We start from the raw sequence: 20,000 nt of genomic DNA on the forward strand, positions 1-20,000 counted from the left end.
AAAGTGATAAAGCATTCACTAACTGAGGCCAGAGTATGCTCCCATGAATAATTTCATGATATAGACTTAGGCTCTGACCCTCTCTTTTATATTTGAATTTCACTGACTTTTCAGCACTGATTCATTTGGCAAAACAATATATAAAACACCAGTAAAATACAGGAATTATTTTAGCAGTAAATACTCGATTCAGAAACAGCTTTTTTCTTATGTTATGCTTTCATCATGCTATTTTCATCAATCATGCTTTAATAAAACATTTTATAGTCTATAGTCATAATGCCAATAGGATTTACTTTGCTTCTAAATCAAATTAGAAGTCTGTCTTCAATGTTTTTTTTTTTTTTTTTTTAAAGAGACAGTGTCTCCCTACGAAGGTCCAAGCTGGCCTGGAACATGCCATCTTTGCACTGTGTGCACATTATAGGCATGTATCACAAGTGGCCAGATTTCCCTCTGAATTACTATTTGATGTTTTGTCTTACCATACTTCTTTCTTTTAAAGTTAAAGACATCTGTTTTAAGATAAGTGGATATAATCACAGTATGGAACATTTTCATATCAAAATACTTACATTATTATATTCTGAGTTAAATTATTTAAGATAGGAAAACATTTTGATATACTTTTGACAGATGTATCCTGAAAGATGGATCAATTTCTTTCAAAGTACCACCAATGGTTCAGTGGGGAGTGAAGAGAGACTGCCCTTCCAGTATATAGTCCTGGGTTTAAAGCTACATACAGGTCAGTTCTTTTTAGGCTAAACTTCCAATAAAGAGATACATTAAAATCATCAAACTTTTGTCAAATGAGGTTCTTTGATTTGTAAGAGCTAATAAGTAACGAAAAATAGATAAACTTAGTCTCAACGTAAACAACGACGACGACATCTTTGCTTATTTAAACCTCACCTACTCTGCGAAGCCCAACTGAGATTCGATCTCTACCTGGAAACCTCTCCTGAGGCGTATGTTTAGATACTGAAGCACTTCAGGATAACGGTGTGTCCTATGAGAATCACTAGGCCCTTGAAGCTGAAGTTTCCCTACTACATTAAGAGCAAGGAGCTATGGCAAAGCATGAAGAGTCTGAGACCTTTTCGTACTCTCAAGGTTGCCAACTTGAGAGGGCCATCTTGTCTCTTGGAGGTGGTTTTCTTATATGAAAAAGGTGGGTGAACTACACAAACACCACACTTATGTAATGTTCTCCATAAACGATAAAGTCCAAAGGGCTGGAGAGGTAGCTCTATGGTAGAGAACTTGCCTAGCATGCACCAAGGCCCAGGGTGTCCACCCCTAGTATCAAGTAAAGCAAATACCATCACCAACTCCTAAAAAAGCCAGCATGTAGAGGGTAAATACATGAATAAGCAAGTGATCAGAAATAGATTTACCTCTACGAAGCTGGAACCAGATCTTGTTTATACCTGTGTCCTTTGTACCATATAGGGCCAGAGATTAGACATTTTCATTGAGTGAATTAGGTCAAAGTTCAGGGCATACAGAAGAGAAAAGCAGACATATACAAAGACCTGGCTTTGTAGATCTTAGTTGTGAGTTTGAGGTTTTACTATTATTCTTAAAACAAGAGTGTATCATCAATGTCTAATAATTAGCCAGTAACCCTATCATTTTTGGAACATAGTTGGTTTAGCTTTAAGATTCAAGGAAGGGGCACCAAAGCTCCCAGGGCCTAGACCTGGGAGAACACAATCAACACTAATTTAATAATCCTGTCTAGTTACCTTCATGGTTGGGTGTAAAGTAAGAGAATGTAGATGAATCAGAATAAATTCACAACAACCACAGAAAGAAGAACTTTAGATGAGACAATCTGATGATTTTTCTCTGTATCTGAACGGTAGCATATAGGCATAATAGTACAGAATGAAATATTAAATGGGCCTAACTAAGCTAAAGTATACATTAGATCTGGGTTTGGGGGCAACAGGGAAACTATAGATATAACAAGGCCATTCACTATTAGTCTTCAAAAAGTTTTGCCTGATTCCATTACATAATTACGAATAATTTAAGGAATTATGTTAAAATAATGAAGACATGTCAGTTTCTTGCTTTCAGGAAAAGCAAGAAAGGAAAGCAAAATTAAAGAAAGTCAGTATAAATGTTATGTCAGTTTTGAAATGTAATCTGTATTACAATGGGAACTAAGAAAATACCTAACTATTTAAACCATTAAAGGGTGTTCTGGTCCACATAAACACTTGGTTAAAAAAAAAAAGGAAGGAAAGAAAATACCAACCACTAAAACAAAGAAAAATTATAGAGGTTATTTGAGAAGCAATGCTGTCTTACAGATGGAACATTACACACGTATGAAAACATGATGAGGAAAAATGTTATCAAGATAGAGTGAAGACAAATTAGAAATGAGTAAGACATTACATTCTGGGCTAAGTGAGAGAAAGAATATGCCACTTAAAAATAATTCTTATCTAATGCAGAGACAAATATGAGTCAGATTAAAACTGTATAAATCCCAAACATAGCTGAGAACATGAAACATTTCTGAATGACCATAAATCCTCTAATTAGCTTGAAGCATATTCCTCATTTTAAAAAGTTATATCCCAGCACTCGGGAGGCAGAGGCAGGTGAATCTCTGTGAGTATGAGGCCAGCCTGGTCTAAGGAGCGAGTTCCAGGGCAGCCAGGCTACACAGATGCAGGAGACCTGCCCCCACTTTACTCTGGGTACTCTTGCAGAGAGAGGGATAAGAAAATATCAGGTAGAAAGAGAGACCTAGTTGACAAGAACAAAGACAGAAACACAGGATAGCTTCGGGAGGGCCTGGGTCAATACCCAACAGCCTAGAACTTTGTTCAAAAGGGCTTTTCATAACAATGCTAAGGGGCGAGGCAAAAGACCTTCCCCTTGCTAGATACAGTCAAGTGCAGACCCTTCCAAACACCTGGTAACCATGCCCGTGGTTCAATCATCTCCTTATGCAGCCCTGCTGGGTAAAGCAAGCCCAGATTCTCCGACCCCGAGTAATTTTGGCCTCCACACACAGAGAAACCCTGTCTCAAGAACCTAATTTAAAAAAAAAGTTATATCCATTAGAAATTTTAATTGGCATGAAAAGTTACAAAGTCAGTTGGGCATGGTGATGCATGCCTTTAATCCCAGCACTTGGGAGGCAGAGACAGGCAGACCTTAATGAGTTCGAGGCCAGCATGGTCTACAAAGTGAGTTCTAGGGCAGCCAGGGCTACACAGACAAACCCTGTCTTGAAAAACTAAAGTCACAAAGTCAATAATTGATAAAACTACAAAAAAAGGTGTCTTCTTTGGAAAGCTCTAAGAGAAAAATGGAATGTCATCTGTCTCTAAGAATGCAGAAATGAACTTTGACTGTTTTAAGGCTACTCTGCTAAAAGAATTAGCTGTGATAGATTTTCAGTGATTGTTCAATACACTTAGTGAAAAAGCACTAAGCTGGTGAAAGAAAATTTTGTGTAACTATATCTAACACCAAAGTGCTTTATTTAGATAACAACAGATTATGTATGTGGCAAAAATATTAATCAATTAATATTCATTCCTATACACATTTTTAACCCAAAAGCCAAGAAGCAATTAATATGCATTCCTGAAACTTACAGTGCATGCTATCATGATACTTAAAGGATCTACTCTCTTCTCTACCATGAGTATTATAAACCTTTTCCTCCTAATTAATGTGCAATTAATTCAACCAACCTCCAATTACTCTTCTACAACACTACCCCACTTAGACAATAAAGCAGTCTCTAGGATGGGTTTTAAACCTGGGCTAAAATAGACTCCTACAGACCAAAATGGTTCTGGGATTTCTCTCTGTAGTGTAATTTAGATGTCATATCTAATTTGCTGTCATGACTATTGTTTCACTGTGCAATTTGTATGTCGTTTTGAATGGTAAAGGCATCATAGCTTTATTGAATTAAACCTTCTGTCTTTATTTAGGGCCTGATGTTACATGTTTGTGCATTTATGTTTATGTCTCAAAAGCTGTTTGACATCAGGTAGTAGAAAAGGATATGCTCTTCTGATATGTTTTCTTAAACCTCAGAAAATGTAACTATGAACTGGATAAAATTCTCTCTAAACTAAAGAAGCAGAATACTGTCTATTACTATGATTTCTTTTAAAGGTAGAGGTAGCTAAATAAGCGCTCTTATTATAGATGGGCTGACGGTTCTGTAACCTAAATGCCCTGATTGTTAATTCTACTAGCTAATTTTTCTAAGAATATCCCTTTATATTGACTTTTTATGACTCTATCTTAAACACAGATATTTACACAACAACTCCGAAATCGCAAAGAAATGAAAATGCACCTCAATGTTAACTCAAAGGGACCCAAGCTGCAATACTTAATTGTCTGGGGCTGTCCTTGTTCTGGCCTATGAGTTCAAGTCCTAACACTATGACTAAGACCAAGCATAGAAAGTCTTCCATTAGACCATTGGAATAGCCTTTTAAGTTATTTTAGTGCATGAAATTTCATAAAGTTTTTACTAGATAATTACACTTCCTGATTTTGTAATTAGTGGAAGTACATGCAATTACATAATAATTATGATAGTAATTACGTAATTAAGATGTATAATTATGTAGTAAAAAACATCATGGAAATAAAACCATCTACTGTGTAAGCACAATACATTTTAGAAGTAAATTCACCAGCTCAACTGTTTAAAAATACTTTTCTTCAAAATAAAGTGATTAGCTTACATTATGATCTAACTGCCTGAAAACTGTTTAGTATTTTTCTCTCATTGGTGATAGAAGTGTATTTCTCAAAAATACACGTAGGAAAATCTTGCCAGGTCCTTCTCACTCTTACCACTCAAAAACATTACAGTATGTTTTGCAAATGAAGGCCACCAACCACTGCTTTATCACCTAGACACTGAAACACTGGTGCCCTTGTTTGTGCTGCTGTGCCTGTCACTATAAAAGGGGAAAGGAACCTGTTCATTGAAAAGACAGTAATAGGAAACAATTTTATAAAACGAGTCACATGTCTGTCATCATAGCACGCCTCTGGGCCCCTGAGTACATAAAAATGCAAAGGCTGAGTGCATATTTACAGAAATGGGTTGAAAGAAAAGACACACAATTAGAATCTGGAAGTTTGCTGCCCAAATGTATGGCAACTTTCACATACTACCTTAGTTATACTAAAAAGGATGACAGAAAATGTACAGAACCAAGACACTTCTAGTTAAGGGCAAAGCAATTAAGGTGACAATTTCCTGGAAAATGTAGTTTCTCTTCTGCTACATTGTGTTAGTTAAAAACAAAACAGGCAGTACCCAGAGTAACAAAGCAGTGTGACAGGGATCCATGTTTTGTCATTGCTTTAGTGAGGAGAAAACAGCACATAAAAATCAGCTGCCACAAGAAAAGTGAAACCTTTTTAGTAGCAAAAGTTAGAAAAAAAAGTCTTATTTCCATTTAAGAAATCTACTTGAAATCTTTACAAAAGTGTTGAATCAATGTCGCAGCGAGGTTCACAAGAGTGGTGGTGAAACTTCAGTCTGGGCGCACACTGAGTGGCCCTTATATGAAGTGGGTGCAGACCCACATTCCAGTTCTCTCTTTTATAATCCTGAGAGGTTGAAAGCTATTTTGAAAATCCCAATTTACTTCTCCCTTGTTCTTCTTTCTAGTTAGGAGGAAACAAAGTGGATAGAGCTCATGCTTTCTTCTATCCCCTCCTCCTAACCTGTATCAAGCCACTATATTTGTAGTTTAATTACAGAATATATTTCAAAAGACCAGGCTGTGATAGGAAGTCTACTTTAAAACTGAGCAGGGCTCCTGGAACTGGCATATTTTTTATTTTAGAATTTAACTACAAGGATGGTTTTAATCAATGAATGAGTAAAATGGAAGTAAGCTTCAGTTATTAGGAGGGAACAATGTCTCAGATCATTGCTTTTCAAACCTTAACATGTCTAGGAATTACCTGTGGATCTTGTTAAAATGCAGATGCTGATGCAGCAGGTCTGGGGAGGCCTGATAGTTTGCATTTCTAACAAGCTCCCAGGTGATGCCAATGCTGCTAGTATACTGATCACACTTGGGAAAATGCAAGGAAAAACTAGTTGGTTTGCAATCATTTACATGTTGTTTTCACTCCATAATATAAATTGCTGGAATAACCATTGTAAAATGAATAAAATTCTTTGTAAAATTATAGTGTTTTTAATTTTTCCTATTGTAAAAGATGTTTATAACTTGGAAATTACATGAAAGTAAAAAGGTCCATGTCATGACATGGCTCTTGCACCCACGGAGAGCTGTGGTTACCTACACAAGATTGGGCCTGTCAACTTTTGTTGTGGGTGGGGAGGGGCTCAGTTAATGGTTGTGGGGGTGGGATAGTGGATAGACATTTTCTTCGACAGTATAGCCACTGGTAATCTGTCCATCCTGATTCAAGCAACCCTAATTAAATTCAGTGTGATGCATGCATGCAAACACCCGGAAGTGGCAGGGGGTCTCGGTTGAGAAGAAGGGGCTTAGCAAGAGGGCAACAAGAGAAGGTAATGGGAAGGCAAATATGATCAAAATACTTTAGATATGTATGACATTTTCAATAATTTAAAAGTATAAAGAAAATAAAAATTATCTATAATCTACCCAGAGATAGTGACTATAAAAACATTTTAGTGTTCCTTTTTAATTTATCCATCTTGCAAAAACTTGTTTTGCACTTTAACATTACAAAGTATTTCCTCAAGATACTTAAAGAGTAAAATTATGTAATAACTAACAATAACAGCAACAATTCACTTTTCTATTTTCAAAATTATTTTTATTTGTTTTGAAACAGGGTCTCAATATGGAACTTGCAGGAATCCTCCTGCTTCTGCCTCTTAAGTGCTTGGATTATAATTATAGGGAGGTTAGTTTTTAATCATCAATTTGGAACAACCTAGAGTCACTGGGGAAAAGGAAACCTCAATTGAAGAATTGCTTCATATTGGCCATATCTGCAATAGTTTGTTTTTATTAATAATTGATTTGGGCAGCACCATCCTTACGCAGGTGGGCCTGGAATGTATAAAAGGCTGGCTAAGCAGGAGTCACACAGCAAGCCCATAACAGAATTCCTCTACTGATTCTATTCCAGGTTCCTGTCTTGAGTTCCTGCCCTGAGATGAACTGTGACCATAACAGAAAGCTGGCATTAAACCCTTTCCTCCCCAAGTTGCTTTGTTCCATAGTGTTTAATCACAGTGAAAGAAAAGCAAACTAGAATACCTGCTTCAAAATTCTTTACATATTTCTACAATAATTTCCCAAATATAACAGAAAACTAATTATATTGTGAACTGCCAAGTTATGAACTTCTATCATAAAATTTCCCTTAAACTATCCTGTGGAACACGAACACACACACACACACACACACACACACACACACACACACACACACACACACACTAAAAGCATTAATTATTTGGAAAAAATAAAAAAATAAAAGGAAAATTGAGTTTAACAGTACTTGCTTCAAAATCTATTTTATATAGAAAACTGTTTTCACAATTATAAAAGATATAATTTTAAGAACAAACTGATACTTGAGTCAAGATTTTACTTTTCTAGGTACTTGACAGATATATTTTACCTGGTATTAGTTATTTTTAAAAAGGGCCAGAGGTCTTCTATAAATGGCCACAAGAAAACAGTATCTTTCAGATAGAGCACAGCAGCTGTACATATGAACTCACAGTGATTAGGACAGCATACACAGGACCTGTACAAGTTCAAACCAAACCAAAAGGAGGGAAGGAGGGTATCAATTCCCACGTCTAGCCAAGGAACTGTTAGCAACTGATAGCTATCTGGAGAGGGAGAGGGTTCTTGTTTTGTTTTTAAAAAGTTTTTAAAGAGTGTATCCCTTGGTAAGGTGACCACATTCCGGTGGAAGGCCACACTCTAGTGGAAGGCCACACATCCACAAATATATGAGCAGCACAAACTGGACCTGACAGACTACAAAAAAAAAAAGACACAAAGTTGGGCAGCTAGGGAAGGGAGGTGGATCTGGGAGGAGTTGGGGGAGGCAGATGAGTATGATCAAAACACTTTGTACAACATTCCCAGAAAAGCAGAGAAAAGGTTTTTCTTAAAAACTAAAGTTTTGGGGCTGGCAAGATGACTTACTTGGTGTAAAGCAATTGCTGCCAAGACTGACAACCAGAGTTCAATTCCTGGAACCCACATGGTAGGAAGAAAGCAACTCCTGCAAGGTGTCTTTTGACCTCCACATGTGTGCTCTGACATTAATGTGAATGAAATAACAAATGAATGAAATACAATCATGTTGCGGAATATTCCTTTACACTGTGTGAAGATGTGTCACTGTGATTGGTTTAATAAGGAGCTGAATGGCCAATAGCTAGGCAGGAAGTATAGGTGGGACTTCCAGGCAGAGAGAGGAAGTAGGAGGAGGAATCTAGGCATACATGAGAGACATGAGGAGACACAGAGGAAGCAGGATGGGCGATATGCGACAAAATATAGATTAATAGAAATGGGTTAAAGTTTTAAGAGCTATTTGAGACAAGCCTAAGCTAAAGGGCAAGCTTTAACAAAAAGCTCCATGTCATTATTTGGGAGCTGGTAGTACAGAGAAAGACTTGCTACATATGGCATCCAATGTGGAGACTCGAATATCCAAACACAGGGTCTGAGAAAGCTAAGAAAAGTTCTGGACAAGGAGCCAGATATGGCTTCCTAGTTCTGCAGTCACTCAGGCAGGACAGTGTTCAGTGCACAGAGGTGTGGATACCCACCACTGTCTGAGGGCTGGAGCCAGCTGCCAGCACCATGTGCTAAGCTGAGCAGTACAGTGGCTGACAGGTTAGTTTAGGATTTGTCTCAGCCAAAGAATGCTGCAGGTGCCTAGTAAAGCCAGGTCTAGACAGAAAAAAACCTCTAAAAAGGCACAATATGTTTAAAAATATGCTTAGATGCTAAAAGAAAGAAAATGAGTATAGACAGTCATGGAAAAAATAGTTTAAAAGTAAAGCCTTAAAAAAATTTTTTTTATTCATTTTACATACCAAAAACAGATCCCCCCTCCCCCGATCCCCTTCTCCAACAGGGTAAGTTCTCCCATGGGCAACCATGTAAGCCTGGTACATTCAGTTGAGGCAGGACCAAGCCCCTCCTGCTTTATCAGGGGTGAGCAAGGTGTCCAACTATAGGTAATGAGATTCAGAAAGCCAGCTCATGCACCAGGGATACATCCTGATCCCACTGCCAGAGGCTCTCAAACAGACCCAGCTACACAACTGTCTCTCATATGCAGAAGGCCTAGTCTAGTCTCATGCATGTTCCACAGCTGTGGGTCTAAAGTTCGTGAGTTCCTTTAAGCTTGGTTCAGTCGTCTCTGTAGAAATCTCCATTATAATCTTTGCCCTCCTTGCTCATAGAATCCCTCTTCCCTCTCTTCGACTGGACCCCCGGAGCTCGGCCTGGTGCTTGGCTGTGGATCTCTGCATCTGCTTCCATCAGTTACTGGATTGTGGTGATATTGTGTTCCCCAATATATCTTGCACCCTAATAAATTTATCGGGGGCCAGAGAACAGAACAGCCACTAGACAGACATAGAGGCCAGAAAATGGTGGCACTCACACCTTTAATCCTAGCCTTCTGGAAGCAGAGATCCATCTGGATCTCTGTGAGTTCAAAGCCACACTGGAAACAGCCAGGCATGGTGACTCACGCCTTTAATCCAAAGGAACTCAAGCTGGTTAAGCTTTTAGGCTTTTGAGCAGCACAGTTCAGCTGAGATTCATTCTGGATGAGGACTGAGAAGCTTCCAGTCTGAGGAAACAGGATCAGCTGAGGAATTGGCGAGGTGAAGCGGCTGTGGCTTGTTCTGCTTCTCTGATCTTCCAGCATTTACCCCAATACCTGGCTCCAGGTTTGATTTCATTAATAAGACCTGTTAAGATTCGTGCTACACTGAATGAAGATTCTCTTGGTCCAATTGGAGCTGGCAGAGTCTGTGTCACAGGGAGCAGCTGCGGTATCGGAGGATGGGTGGGTATGCAGAGTGGATTGGGGGTTGTAGGTTAGAGTCCAGTGTGGGGGGTGGTCAGGCCTGCTTGCAGGAGTCCTGTCTGCTGGCCTGCAACTGGGGCTGCAATGGGTGGGGTATTGGGGCACTGGCTGTACCCCTGGGCCTAAAGCCTAGAGGCTGAGGTGATCAGCTAGGAGACAAAGACCAAGAATCAAGTCTTTAAAAAAATAAATAAAAAAAATAAGCCATGTAAAGATGGGAAATACACAGGGTGTCTGGATCCTATATGTTGCTTTGTTGACTTTAAATTTTTTAAATGCTGATGAGCAGATGGCAGTTGCTGAGAGACACTGGACTATAGAAGGGACTGCTGAATTAAACCAGCCCATATACTTTAAAGATGTCTTGGCTTAAGAATGGAAGTAAAAAAATATGTTGCACTGCAGAAGAGGTTATGCTTTTGTTTCCATAGGAAACGAAAAGCTATGGATTCTTTCAAAGCTAACCAAGATCAGATTTGACCAGGTGAGACCTCCTGAGGATCTTGGCTACAGACATTCAGAAAGAAAAAGAAAGACTACAAGACAGGTGATGTATAAGCCGATCCTTTGACATGGGAACAGCTCTGAGACTGGTAAATCTTGTTGGCTACAGAGTCCTCATGACTTATTATTACATGCCATCCTTTCATATGACATGGATAGACATTTATATTACAGTGTGGTTGTGCATTCCAAACAAACTCATAAAGTTAACAGATGCCTTTTTCCTGCTCAAACATAGAACAAAAATCATCTTTAACTGATTTGTGCACACTGCACATTCCACATTTGTATTAACACAGATTTATACATTACCTTTAAAAATTTGTGTATTTTCAGAAAAAAAGGACCAGATACCAATAAAGACAAGTAGCCCAGGTGATCCAGCCTCTTAGAATGACTCTGTTGCAGTTTCCTTAGAGTGCTGTATCCACAGCAGCTTCAAGCTGCTGGCTAAGATGGTCGAGCCTCACAGACTACTCTTGCCAGGACTTCAGATAAGCTCCGCACTTTCCCATTATACAGAGACTGGACAACAAATGACACAGCTAGCTCTCTCTCCCAGGACTTGACATTTATCCTTATTTTCTCAGGGTCTGCTAAAGATGCAATTGCCCCCAAACAACAGGAAGCACTATAGAGAACATGAGGACCACATTCCCAACAGGTGGTGAGGGTGGTTTTTGGTCATTCGTTGGGTTATGGATGTTTGTCATGGTTTAGGGGGGTTGATTACAAGTTGTTATTGGTCATGGTCAGGAAAAAAGCTGAACAAAGGAGAATAGACTCAAGGAGCTCTTTTTGAAAAGAAAGGCGGATATAGGAATGACAGGATAAAAGGGCAGATTATTGAATCTACTTTAAACTAAAAATCAACTATTAATCTAAAATATTTTACATTGGTATGGATTTTTGTATACTGACACAAATTTAAGGTTATTTTTGTCGTACTGTATATGTTTCTATTCTTGTTTAAGGTATTGTGCCAATGCAGTTCATTCAAAAATATAAAGTTTTAGTCCTTGAAAACTATTTAAGATAATAAAGAAATACAGGTTAATAGTTAGTCATCTATAAGAATCAAACTTATTGTATGTTTTAAAGGTCATACAGATATATCTTAGATAGATAGGTGATCTTCAAACACTTCGAAGATCTACAGAATATGGCATTTAAAATGTTGTAATAACATAAGGCTTTTCATGACAGTGAGAAATCTCTGCTCCTGGCAGCACCCATTTACTTCAAATAAGGATGATGGGCATTGAAGAACCTCCACATGGAGTTTGCTTTCTTTGTGGCAAAAGCTAGCCATTTGGACAAGAAACTGCCCTTGCCTTGACTGCTGACAGTATGCTGTCCAAACTAGACAAGCAGGACACAAAAGAAAGCAACTGCCAGAAACCCTGTCTCAAAAAGAACCAAAAAAAAAAAAAAAAAAAAGGAAAGCGACTGCCGAACTTTGCCAAGACAAGGTAGGACAGTCCTTCAAAAATTCTTCCTTCACAGAAAAGTCTGTCAGATATTATAGGCCTGTACGTCGAAGATAGATGCCCCAACATTACAGAGGATCCTTGGGTGACTGTCCAGGCAGCGAGATGTTGCTGTTGTTTCTATAGTTTTGGAAGTTGTTTGCTCTGCAATTCCTATTTACTCAGGTAATATTGTATCCTTTTTGGGCCTCTGATAGGGTTGAAGACGAGATAGTTATCATTACCGTTTTCCTTGTTACCAAATTCAGAAAAAAAAACTCACAAAAGAGGTGTAAAATGTGTAAGGTTGAGAGACATAAAAGGTTAAATTGTTTATCTAAGAAAATGTTTTGAGGTCTAACAAAATAGCTTTAAGATTGTAATACAAGTTATGATAGAAAATGGTTTAGGTATAAAACCTTAAACTCATCAAGATAAGATAGATAATAGAGTATTTTCTCCAAATATGCCATATACAAATGGACTAAACATTGTGAATGCAATTCTTATCTGATAATTGTTCTTACTGTTATAGTTTCGTTATGTTAGAGTTAAAACCTTTTCTTTTTATTTAGACGAAAAGGGAGGCAGGAAGAGGTTAGGTGGGACTTCTGGGGACAGAGGACTCAGAGAGGAAGAACGGCAGGTTGCCAGAGACATGCAGAGACAGCAGCATGAGCAGTACTGAGAGATGAGGCAATGAGCCATGTGACAACATAGATTAATGGAAATGGGTTAATTTAAGTTATAAGAGCGAGTGGGACAAGCCTAAGCTAAGGCTGAGCTTTCATAATTAATAATTAAGGGGTCCTTTAAAAATGAGTCTCTGTGTCATTATTTGGGAGCTGGCAGCCCAAAGAAAAATCCAACTACACAATAAAAATTCAAGTTTTCAGAGGAACAAATAAACTCAGGGGTTTTAAGAGTAAAATAAATGGATTAGACAGGCACTCTGTGACACGGTTTTGTTTCTAATGCCCTGAAGGATTGAACAAAGTAAATTCTAAGGATGTCAACTGGCTGAGAGAAGACTCTAGGGTTTCTCTGCTACTTTTACTTCAGTACTTCTAGCAATAACAAACTTCTACTGCAGTTTGACTTTAGCAGTTCAAGAAATAGAAATCCTTAACACTGAAAGCCTTGAGATGCATAGAAATCTCCAAATTGCAAATAATTTCTTCTATAAAACTCTTATCTTCTGGTTTAAAAAAGACAGTACCTTTACGACCCCCTTCATGTTTTAGAACTAACTACTGTCTTTTTTTGGAGACCATTTTCCAAGGTAACAGAACTATGCCCACTTTATGAGCAAACTGCTCAGTGGATAGCAAGCAGAGAACAGGACCCTGAAAGAAGTGTGAGAAGCAAGTCAGATGCGCTCACTCACCAGTTAAGAGACCGGATGTTCTTTGAGTTCAAGTTTGGTATCAGCCAAATGACAAACACAGTATCACTTGCAACAAGTTGAATTGATATAAGCAATATGCAAATACCAAGAAAGTTTTATAGCTTTAATTTATGGACACCTGAGTCAAGGTAAACAACACAGCAAGTTCTACTCCTTTTCTTAAAACACTCCCCAGTAACAAAACTATTTTCTAGGAATAATTCCCTCAAAATCCTTGAAATTGCTTGTGGGACCTTGTTTTCCTCCAGGAATTCTTTAATCAAATATTTAGTGATTAGGCTACAAGATGCAGTCCTCTGTCTCAATGAACTTAAGTGAAAGAGAAAGCAAATAAAACACTCAAGACTCCTCGAAAAGGTCACAGGGGAATGCAAAGGATGGAAATATTTCTTTAATTTAATTTGTTCATCAATACAATGCATCTAGCCTGCTGCTTCTTTACAGGGCTGTTTTGAGGTCGTATGTTACACCTGTGAAAGGATAGTGAGAAATAAAAAAGTACCTTACAAAATGGCAGTCTAGGGCTGTGTGGCACTAACACAAACAACAAATACTATTGGTATGGTCTCCTATATTCCTAGCACATGGGAGGAACAGGCAGGAGGATTACAGTGAGTTTGGGGCCAGCCTGGGCTACACTGTGAACCCTTGTCTCAAAAAAAAAAGGTAAAGAAATAAGAAAGCCTATAAGAACTACCAGCAAACATAAAGGAAAGACTGAAGGAAAGAAGCAATAATAATAAACCTTAAAATTTTAAGGAAAAACCAAACCCAAACCAAGAAAGCAGGTGAACTAGGGGCCTGATAAAAGAACAGAGAAAAGTGGTGAGACTAAAACTCAAAGAAGTGAATGCAGGGTGTCATCTAATTGAGGGGTCAAGAACCCAGCAATATTTTTTTTTGGAGGGGGTTTTCGAGACAGGGTTTCTCTGGGTAATTTTGGTGCCTGCCCTGGATCTTGCTCTGTAGACCAGGCTGGCCTCGAACTCACAGAGATCCGCCTGGCTCTGCCTCCCAAGTGCTGGGATTAAAGGGTGTGCATCTGGCCGAGCCCAGCAATCTTTACAGGTGCAACTAAGAAGGCTGTAGAACAGGAAGCTGCCCACAACCCCTTGTGAAAAAAAGAAAAAAAAAGAGGCGGGAAGAGTATATGAGATCTGAAGATAGTCTAAGCAGCCTAAAAGGACTCCCATTGAGAAATCAGACTTCCTAAGAGGTGCTACACACATGACATTAAGTCACCAGCTATTAAATGGCTGTGTTGTAACTCTAATTCCTTTCTTCAAACAGGATCTGAAATCTTAGTGTTGCAATTCTGACAAACAAATGCAAACTTACCAAGTGGACCTCAGGTTATATTGTCTCCCTAAATTGATACTTAAGTATGATGACTGTATTTGGAGCTAGGGTCTTTAAATTAAAATTAGGGCCTCATAGTAGGTCTTTAATCCCAGCACTGGGAGGCAGAGGCAAGCAGATCTCCGAGTTCAAGGGCAGCCTGATCTACAGAGCAAGTTCCAGGACAGCCAGGGTTACACTGAGAAACCCTGTCGTTTGTGTGTGTGTGTGTGTGTGTGTGTGTGTGTGTGTGTGTGTTCGGCACAGCATACAAAAAATATCACCATCTACAAGATAAAGCGAGGTCTCAGGGGACACCAATCCTTGGACTCAGATTGTCGGCATCCAGAACTGTGAGGGAGTACTTTTCTGTTGCTTAAGTCATGTAGTCTCTGGTGTTTTGCTATTGCACTCCCAGCAAATTAAAATTCCATCCTATGTAAAATACTGACATAAAATAAGAATAGCTAAGCATCTAGTAAGACAACCTGGTACCAGATAATAAACTTCTTTCTAGAAATAGACTAAACCCTGAGCTGAAAAAGCAGTTAGTGCTCCACCCCTTTGCTTAAGGCAAGTTGATCAGGTTAGTGGTAATAATATCCCACTTAGTATCTGATGAATCTGTCTTTCCCTAACAGACTCTGAGGTCATACAGGGCAGAGTATCAGTCACTCATCTTGCTTTCATTGACATAAAAGTTCACATTTAACACATAATAGAATCTATAATGTTGTTTTTACCATTTCTGTATAAACAAGAAAAAAAAGATTCTACAGAGAAAAGAGACTTTTTTCCTTCCTGCATTTAAAAGCAGACAATTCAGGCACCTGGGCAAAGATGTGAATTGATTCAGGTTTCCCCAAACTGTTCACTTATCCCTACTCAGGACAAGGCACCATGGGATGAGGCAGTCAAACATGACCATTTTATGCCGCCATCCTGGAAATGGATTTTTACTTCATGTATTGCCACAATGTTCTCCTAAAACCTCCTTTGGATCCATTATGCCATCTGTGTACATTCTGGAGCAGTTACAACAATAATGCCAATGTCCCACAGAAATAAGGCTTTTCAAAATGTTAGGTACTTACAGTGAACATGCAGTAAACACTTCACCAAAGTGAGTAACAATCCTTTAACATTTTAAAGGGAAGGGGAAAATACCAAATGGGGTTAATTCACGTTATGGACTAATGGCCTATAAACTTTCATTTGAAAGTGAAGTACAAGAAAAAAAGCTTTGATAGACCTACTTTTCACTGTAAAAATAAATAAACCTCTTTCAAATAATTTGTACGTGTTTCTTCCAAGTCAAACTGCTAAGTTTCAAACAAAAATTAAAACTACCACCCCATTACAACCTTGAAAATATAGGCTTTTTAATGGAAATGGTAAAACAATCTTAGTGAAGGAAATGTTGCTAGAATTGCAAGTAAAACAAGGTCTACACATCAACACTTCACACACCAGTCACGCGGCACTTGTTGACAGACAATGCTTGGATTGCATTCTCAGTGATATAACTGTATGTAACAACTGTCATTTTTCACAGGACTTCTGATGGTAACATCTCCTGGTGTTCTGGCCTTGGTCCAAATTACATAAATATATTTGCCCTCTGGTTCCTACAAGTTTAAAATTCATTTTTACACCAGGATTCCTTGAACAGCAAATTAAAAGAGAATTTAATTTCAACTCACAAAGTGAGAAATAAATATCATATATGTTATATTACTTTAAATTTAGGAATTTCTCATTATTGTTCTTCCTGCATGAAAATATTATTTCCCATTTTCTTCATATGGATTACAACTTGTATTCAATTCTCTTTTATTTGGAACCAAACAATTCACCTGCCTTTTCAGAGTGATTTGGATAGGGGCTTTCTTTTCTTCTGAGACAGGGTCTCTCTAGTATGTAACCCTGGCTGTCCTGGAACTTGCTATGTAGACGAGGCTGGATATGAATACACAGAGATCTACTTGCCTCTGCCTCCTGGGTGTTGGGATTAAAGGCCTGCATCAAGCTAATTTTTTTCTGTGTATGAGTATTTTGCCTGCATGCACATGCACATGTGCACACACAGAGACATATACAGACACATGCAAGTACTGTATATGTAGCCCGGAAGAGGACGTTGGATACCCTGAAACTACAGTTATAGATGGCGTGAGGTGGATGCCATGTGAGGGAACTTTCTAAAAGACATAGCTTCTAAACTGGGCATGGTAGCTCAAGTCTATAATCCCAGCACTCAGGAGGGTAAGGTAGGAGGAGGATTGTTCTAAATTCCAGGGCAGTCTGGGATACAAAAGCACGTTCTAGGCCAGTATGCCAGCACAAGCTACAGAGTGAGACCCTGTCTTAAAAACTTTTTACACACACACACACACACACACACGCACACACACACACGCACACACACACACACACACACACACACACACACACGCACGCACGTACGCAAGAAGCTTCCAAGTGGCTACTCTATTCCCTCCTGTTTCTGGGACAAGCAATGTGTACTCTTGATGTTGTCTAAGATGCTAGCGACTCCAGTGACTTTCTACAGTATTCTTCTTCCTGTCTCCAATAATGATTTCACTTTCTGAAAGTGCTGGTCATGAATGATCAATTCAGCTTCTTATAAAAGAATTTAAAAACTGTATTCAATAGAACTTTGTATCCCTCGAGTCCAAAAGCATCAAAAGAAAAAACATCGGGTGGCTAGATGAACAAAGAGGTTATGAGGAAGCAGGTGCTCATATGCTGACACAACCAGAAAGAGAGAACAAACTCAAGAAAAACAGATGCCTTCAGAGAATCAGAATTCAATTTTCCCAATTCATAAGCACCTGAAAGGGAACGTCTTTGGGGGCAAAAGGAAAACATCATTGTGTTAATGATAACACAAGTAAATACAGGCTAGGTACTAGCCATTAATGGCTGTTATCAAGCCTATTTATTAGTGGGCAAAAGGAATGTTTGTCTACATAAGCTCTACTAACTCATAGAAAACATGCTATGGAGACAGCCAAAGTGTTTGTTGAACATTCAAAGAAAAAATACTAATATTCAATCAAGATCTTCGTTTAGTTGTAAAAATGTTTTCTTTCAGCCAGGTGGTGGCGGCGCACGCCTTTAATCCCAGCACTTGGGAGGCAGAGCCAGGAGGGTCTCTGTGAGTTCGAGGCCAGCCTGGTCTACAGAGTGAGATCCAGGAAAGGCACCAAAACTACACAGAGAAACCCTGTCTCAAAAAAAAACCTAAAAAAAAAAAAAAAAAAAAACCTAAAAAAAAAATTTTTTTTTTCTTTCCAAGGACAGATTAAGGAAGTCAAAGAAAAAAAATAATTTCTAGAGTAACTTGTAGATAGAAAAAGGAAAGTCACTTATGACTAGACTTGAAAACATTGAGACCAAATCAAGGGCAGCACAAGAATTCTTACGTGAAAAAAAATCCAGCAATATTTATAGGTTTTTATATGCTGTTGAGGTTGCCTCCAGTCCTAATACCGACCAACAAAGCCCTGAATTGATATTCGCTGACAAACAACATAAACACTCTGTAGGTAACTAATAAGAAAAATGTGTAAATTTGCCTTTTTTATTTTTTACAGGTAATAGAAAAGTTGTCAATGTGATTTTCAGGTAGGAGAAAAAAACATGCACTTGTCATGACATTTTCAAATACTTTAAGTTATGTAACAAAGCTTTCCCCAGACCCATTAAGTCCCACAGTGCCTGCAAGTCTTGTATAAGGAAATGCCAGGTGCAGAGGGCTCCAGGCAGCATCTGATCATATGAGTTGAGGCACCTATACATTCTCTTAGGATGGAGTCAATAAAAGAACTCCACCCCACTCCTCTCTTTCAAAATGAACCTAGGCTTTTAGTGAACAGCGGAGACGCACTCCAGGTCTAATTTTTTGCGGTAATATCTAGTTTTTGTAGGCCCAATGATCACGTTGCCTATGCTTACTTTATTACAATTACTAAACTCTATAGAAAATAGCATTTTCAAAATATAGCATTTAAAGAGTCCCTTTTGTACTGTTCCTCCCCCAAAAGCTTGCTTTAATAGAGAACAATGTGAGACAGGCTGTGGGGACCAAAGCTGGGGATTCCTATGCCACCGCCCCTCATGCAGGGGATCCCTGTGTTCGCACAGGCCCCTACAGCCTGCTTCTGAGACAGCAATGTGATGCTGTGTGAACAGCCTGACACAGTAGGTCTGGCTTTTATGATGCAAATTTCCACTTTAAACTCAAAGGTAATTACAGTATTTTAACGTACCTTTCTCATGTTCAGTAAGTTTCTCCAGTGCACAGTCCGCATCAAAAATGTGCCGGTAAAAGCACAGCTGGGTGTACAGGGACTTGTCGGAATACTGCAATATAACAGAAAATAAATGAATACTACTACGGGGGGAATGGAGATCACTCTCAGCAGAGTGTATTCTCTAATTTCAACTTCCATATCAAGCAACATTTTGTAAAGAAAGGGGGTGAATAAGGAGTGGATCATACTAATGGTTTGTCCCCCTCATATAACACATGTACCTTTTACAATTCAGAATAAATCCTGCCACTTCTATCACAGATTACTACTTGCGAAGCTGCAGACTGATTACCCCTGCTGTCAAAAAACTGATTTTGTCAAATTGCAAATACCTATGCACCCGTGACAATTTACACTGTTAATTGGGAAAAGTGGTACTATGCTTCCTAACTGGGACCTGTCCATGCTAGCAGGAAGTTAAACAATTTCTGGAAACTGTTTAACATATATTGCTACACTATGAGCCCAATTTTCTGACTCATAGTGGCAAATGGCTCACAGACACAATGTTGGAAATTAAGCAGACCACCTGTTCTGTGCTAATCTGAAGTGAGCAACAGATGATACCTGAGAAGTAGCATGTGAAATGAAATAACCAAGGTTTTCCATCCCACCCACATCAAAGCAGTGGCAAGTTCTAACTTAAAGTATAAGAAATGTGTCTACGCCCTTACTTATTCAGCAACATATGCTGAATGCTGGTGTTCCTGGGGCTAGAGACACTGTGTATGTGTATGTCCTCTTAAGGAATTGTTCTCACTCAGTGTGAAGGGAAAGACACATGTACTGAATTCAACAAGTAACATGAGAATTATTTGGTGATGGCATTCAAATGCAATT

General features: G+C 38.7%; 1 protein-coding gene across 1 annotated transcript in view; it reads right to left on the reverse strand.

The window, feature by feature from the left end:
- Pola1 (DNA polymerase alpha 1, catalytic subunit) overlaps nucleotides 1-20,000 on the reverse strand; it is a 303,693-nt gene that overhangs the window by 30,662 nt on the left and 253,031 nt on the right. Inside the window, exon 36 of the mRNA XM_052732483.1 lies at nucleotides 19,116-19,209. Within this exon, the coding sequence (XP_052588443.1) occupies nucleotides 19,116-19,209 (94 nt within the window). The remainder of the gene's footprint in view (nucleotides 1-19,115; nucleotides 19,210-20,000) is intronic.

This window comes from Peromyscus californicus, unplaced genomic scaffold (assembly GCF_007827085.1).
Source record: "Peromyscus californicus insignis strain IS unplaced genomic scaffold, ASM782708v3 Scaffold_10__1_contigs__length_136768540, whole genome shotgun sequence".
In the NCBI taxonomy this organism is placed as follows: domain Eukaryota; kingdom Metazoa; phylum Chordata; class Mammalia; order Rodentia; family Cricetidae; genus Peromyscus; species Peromyscus californicus.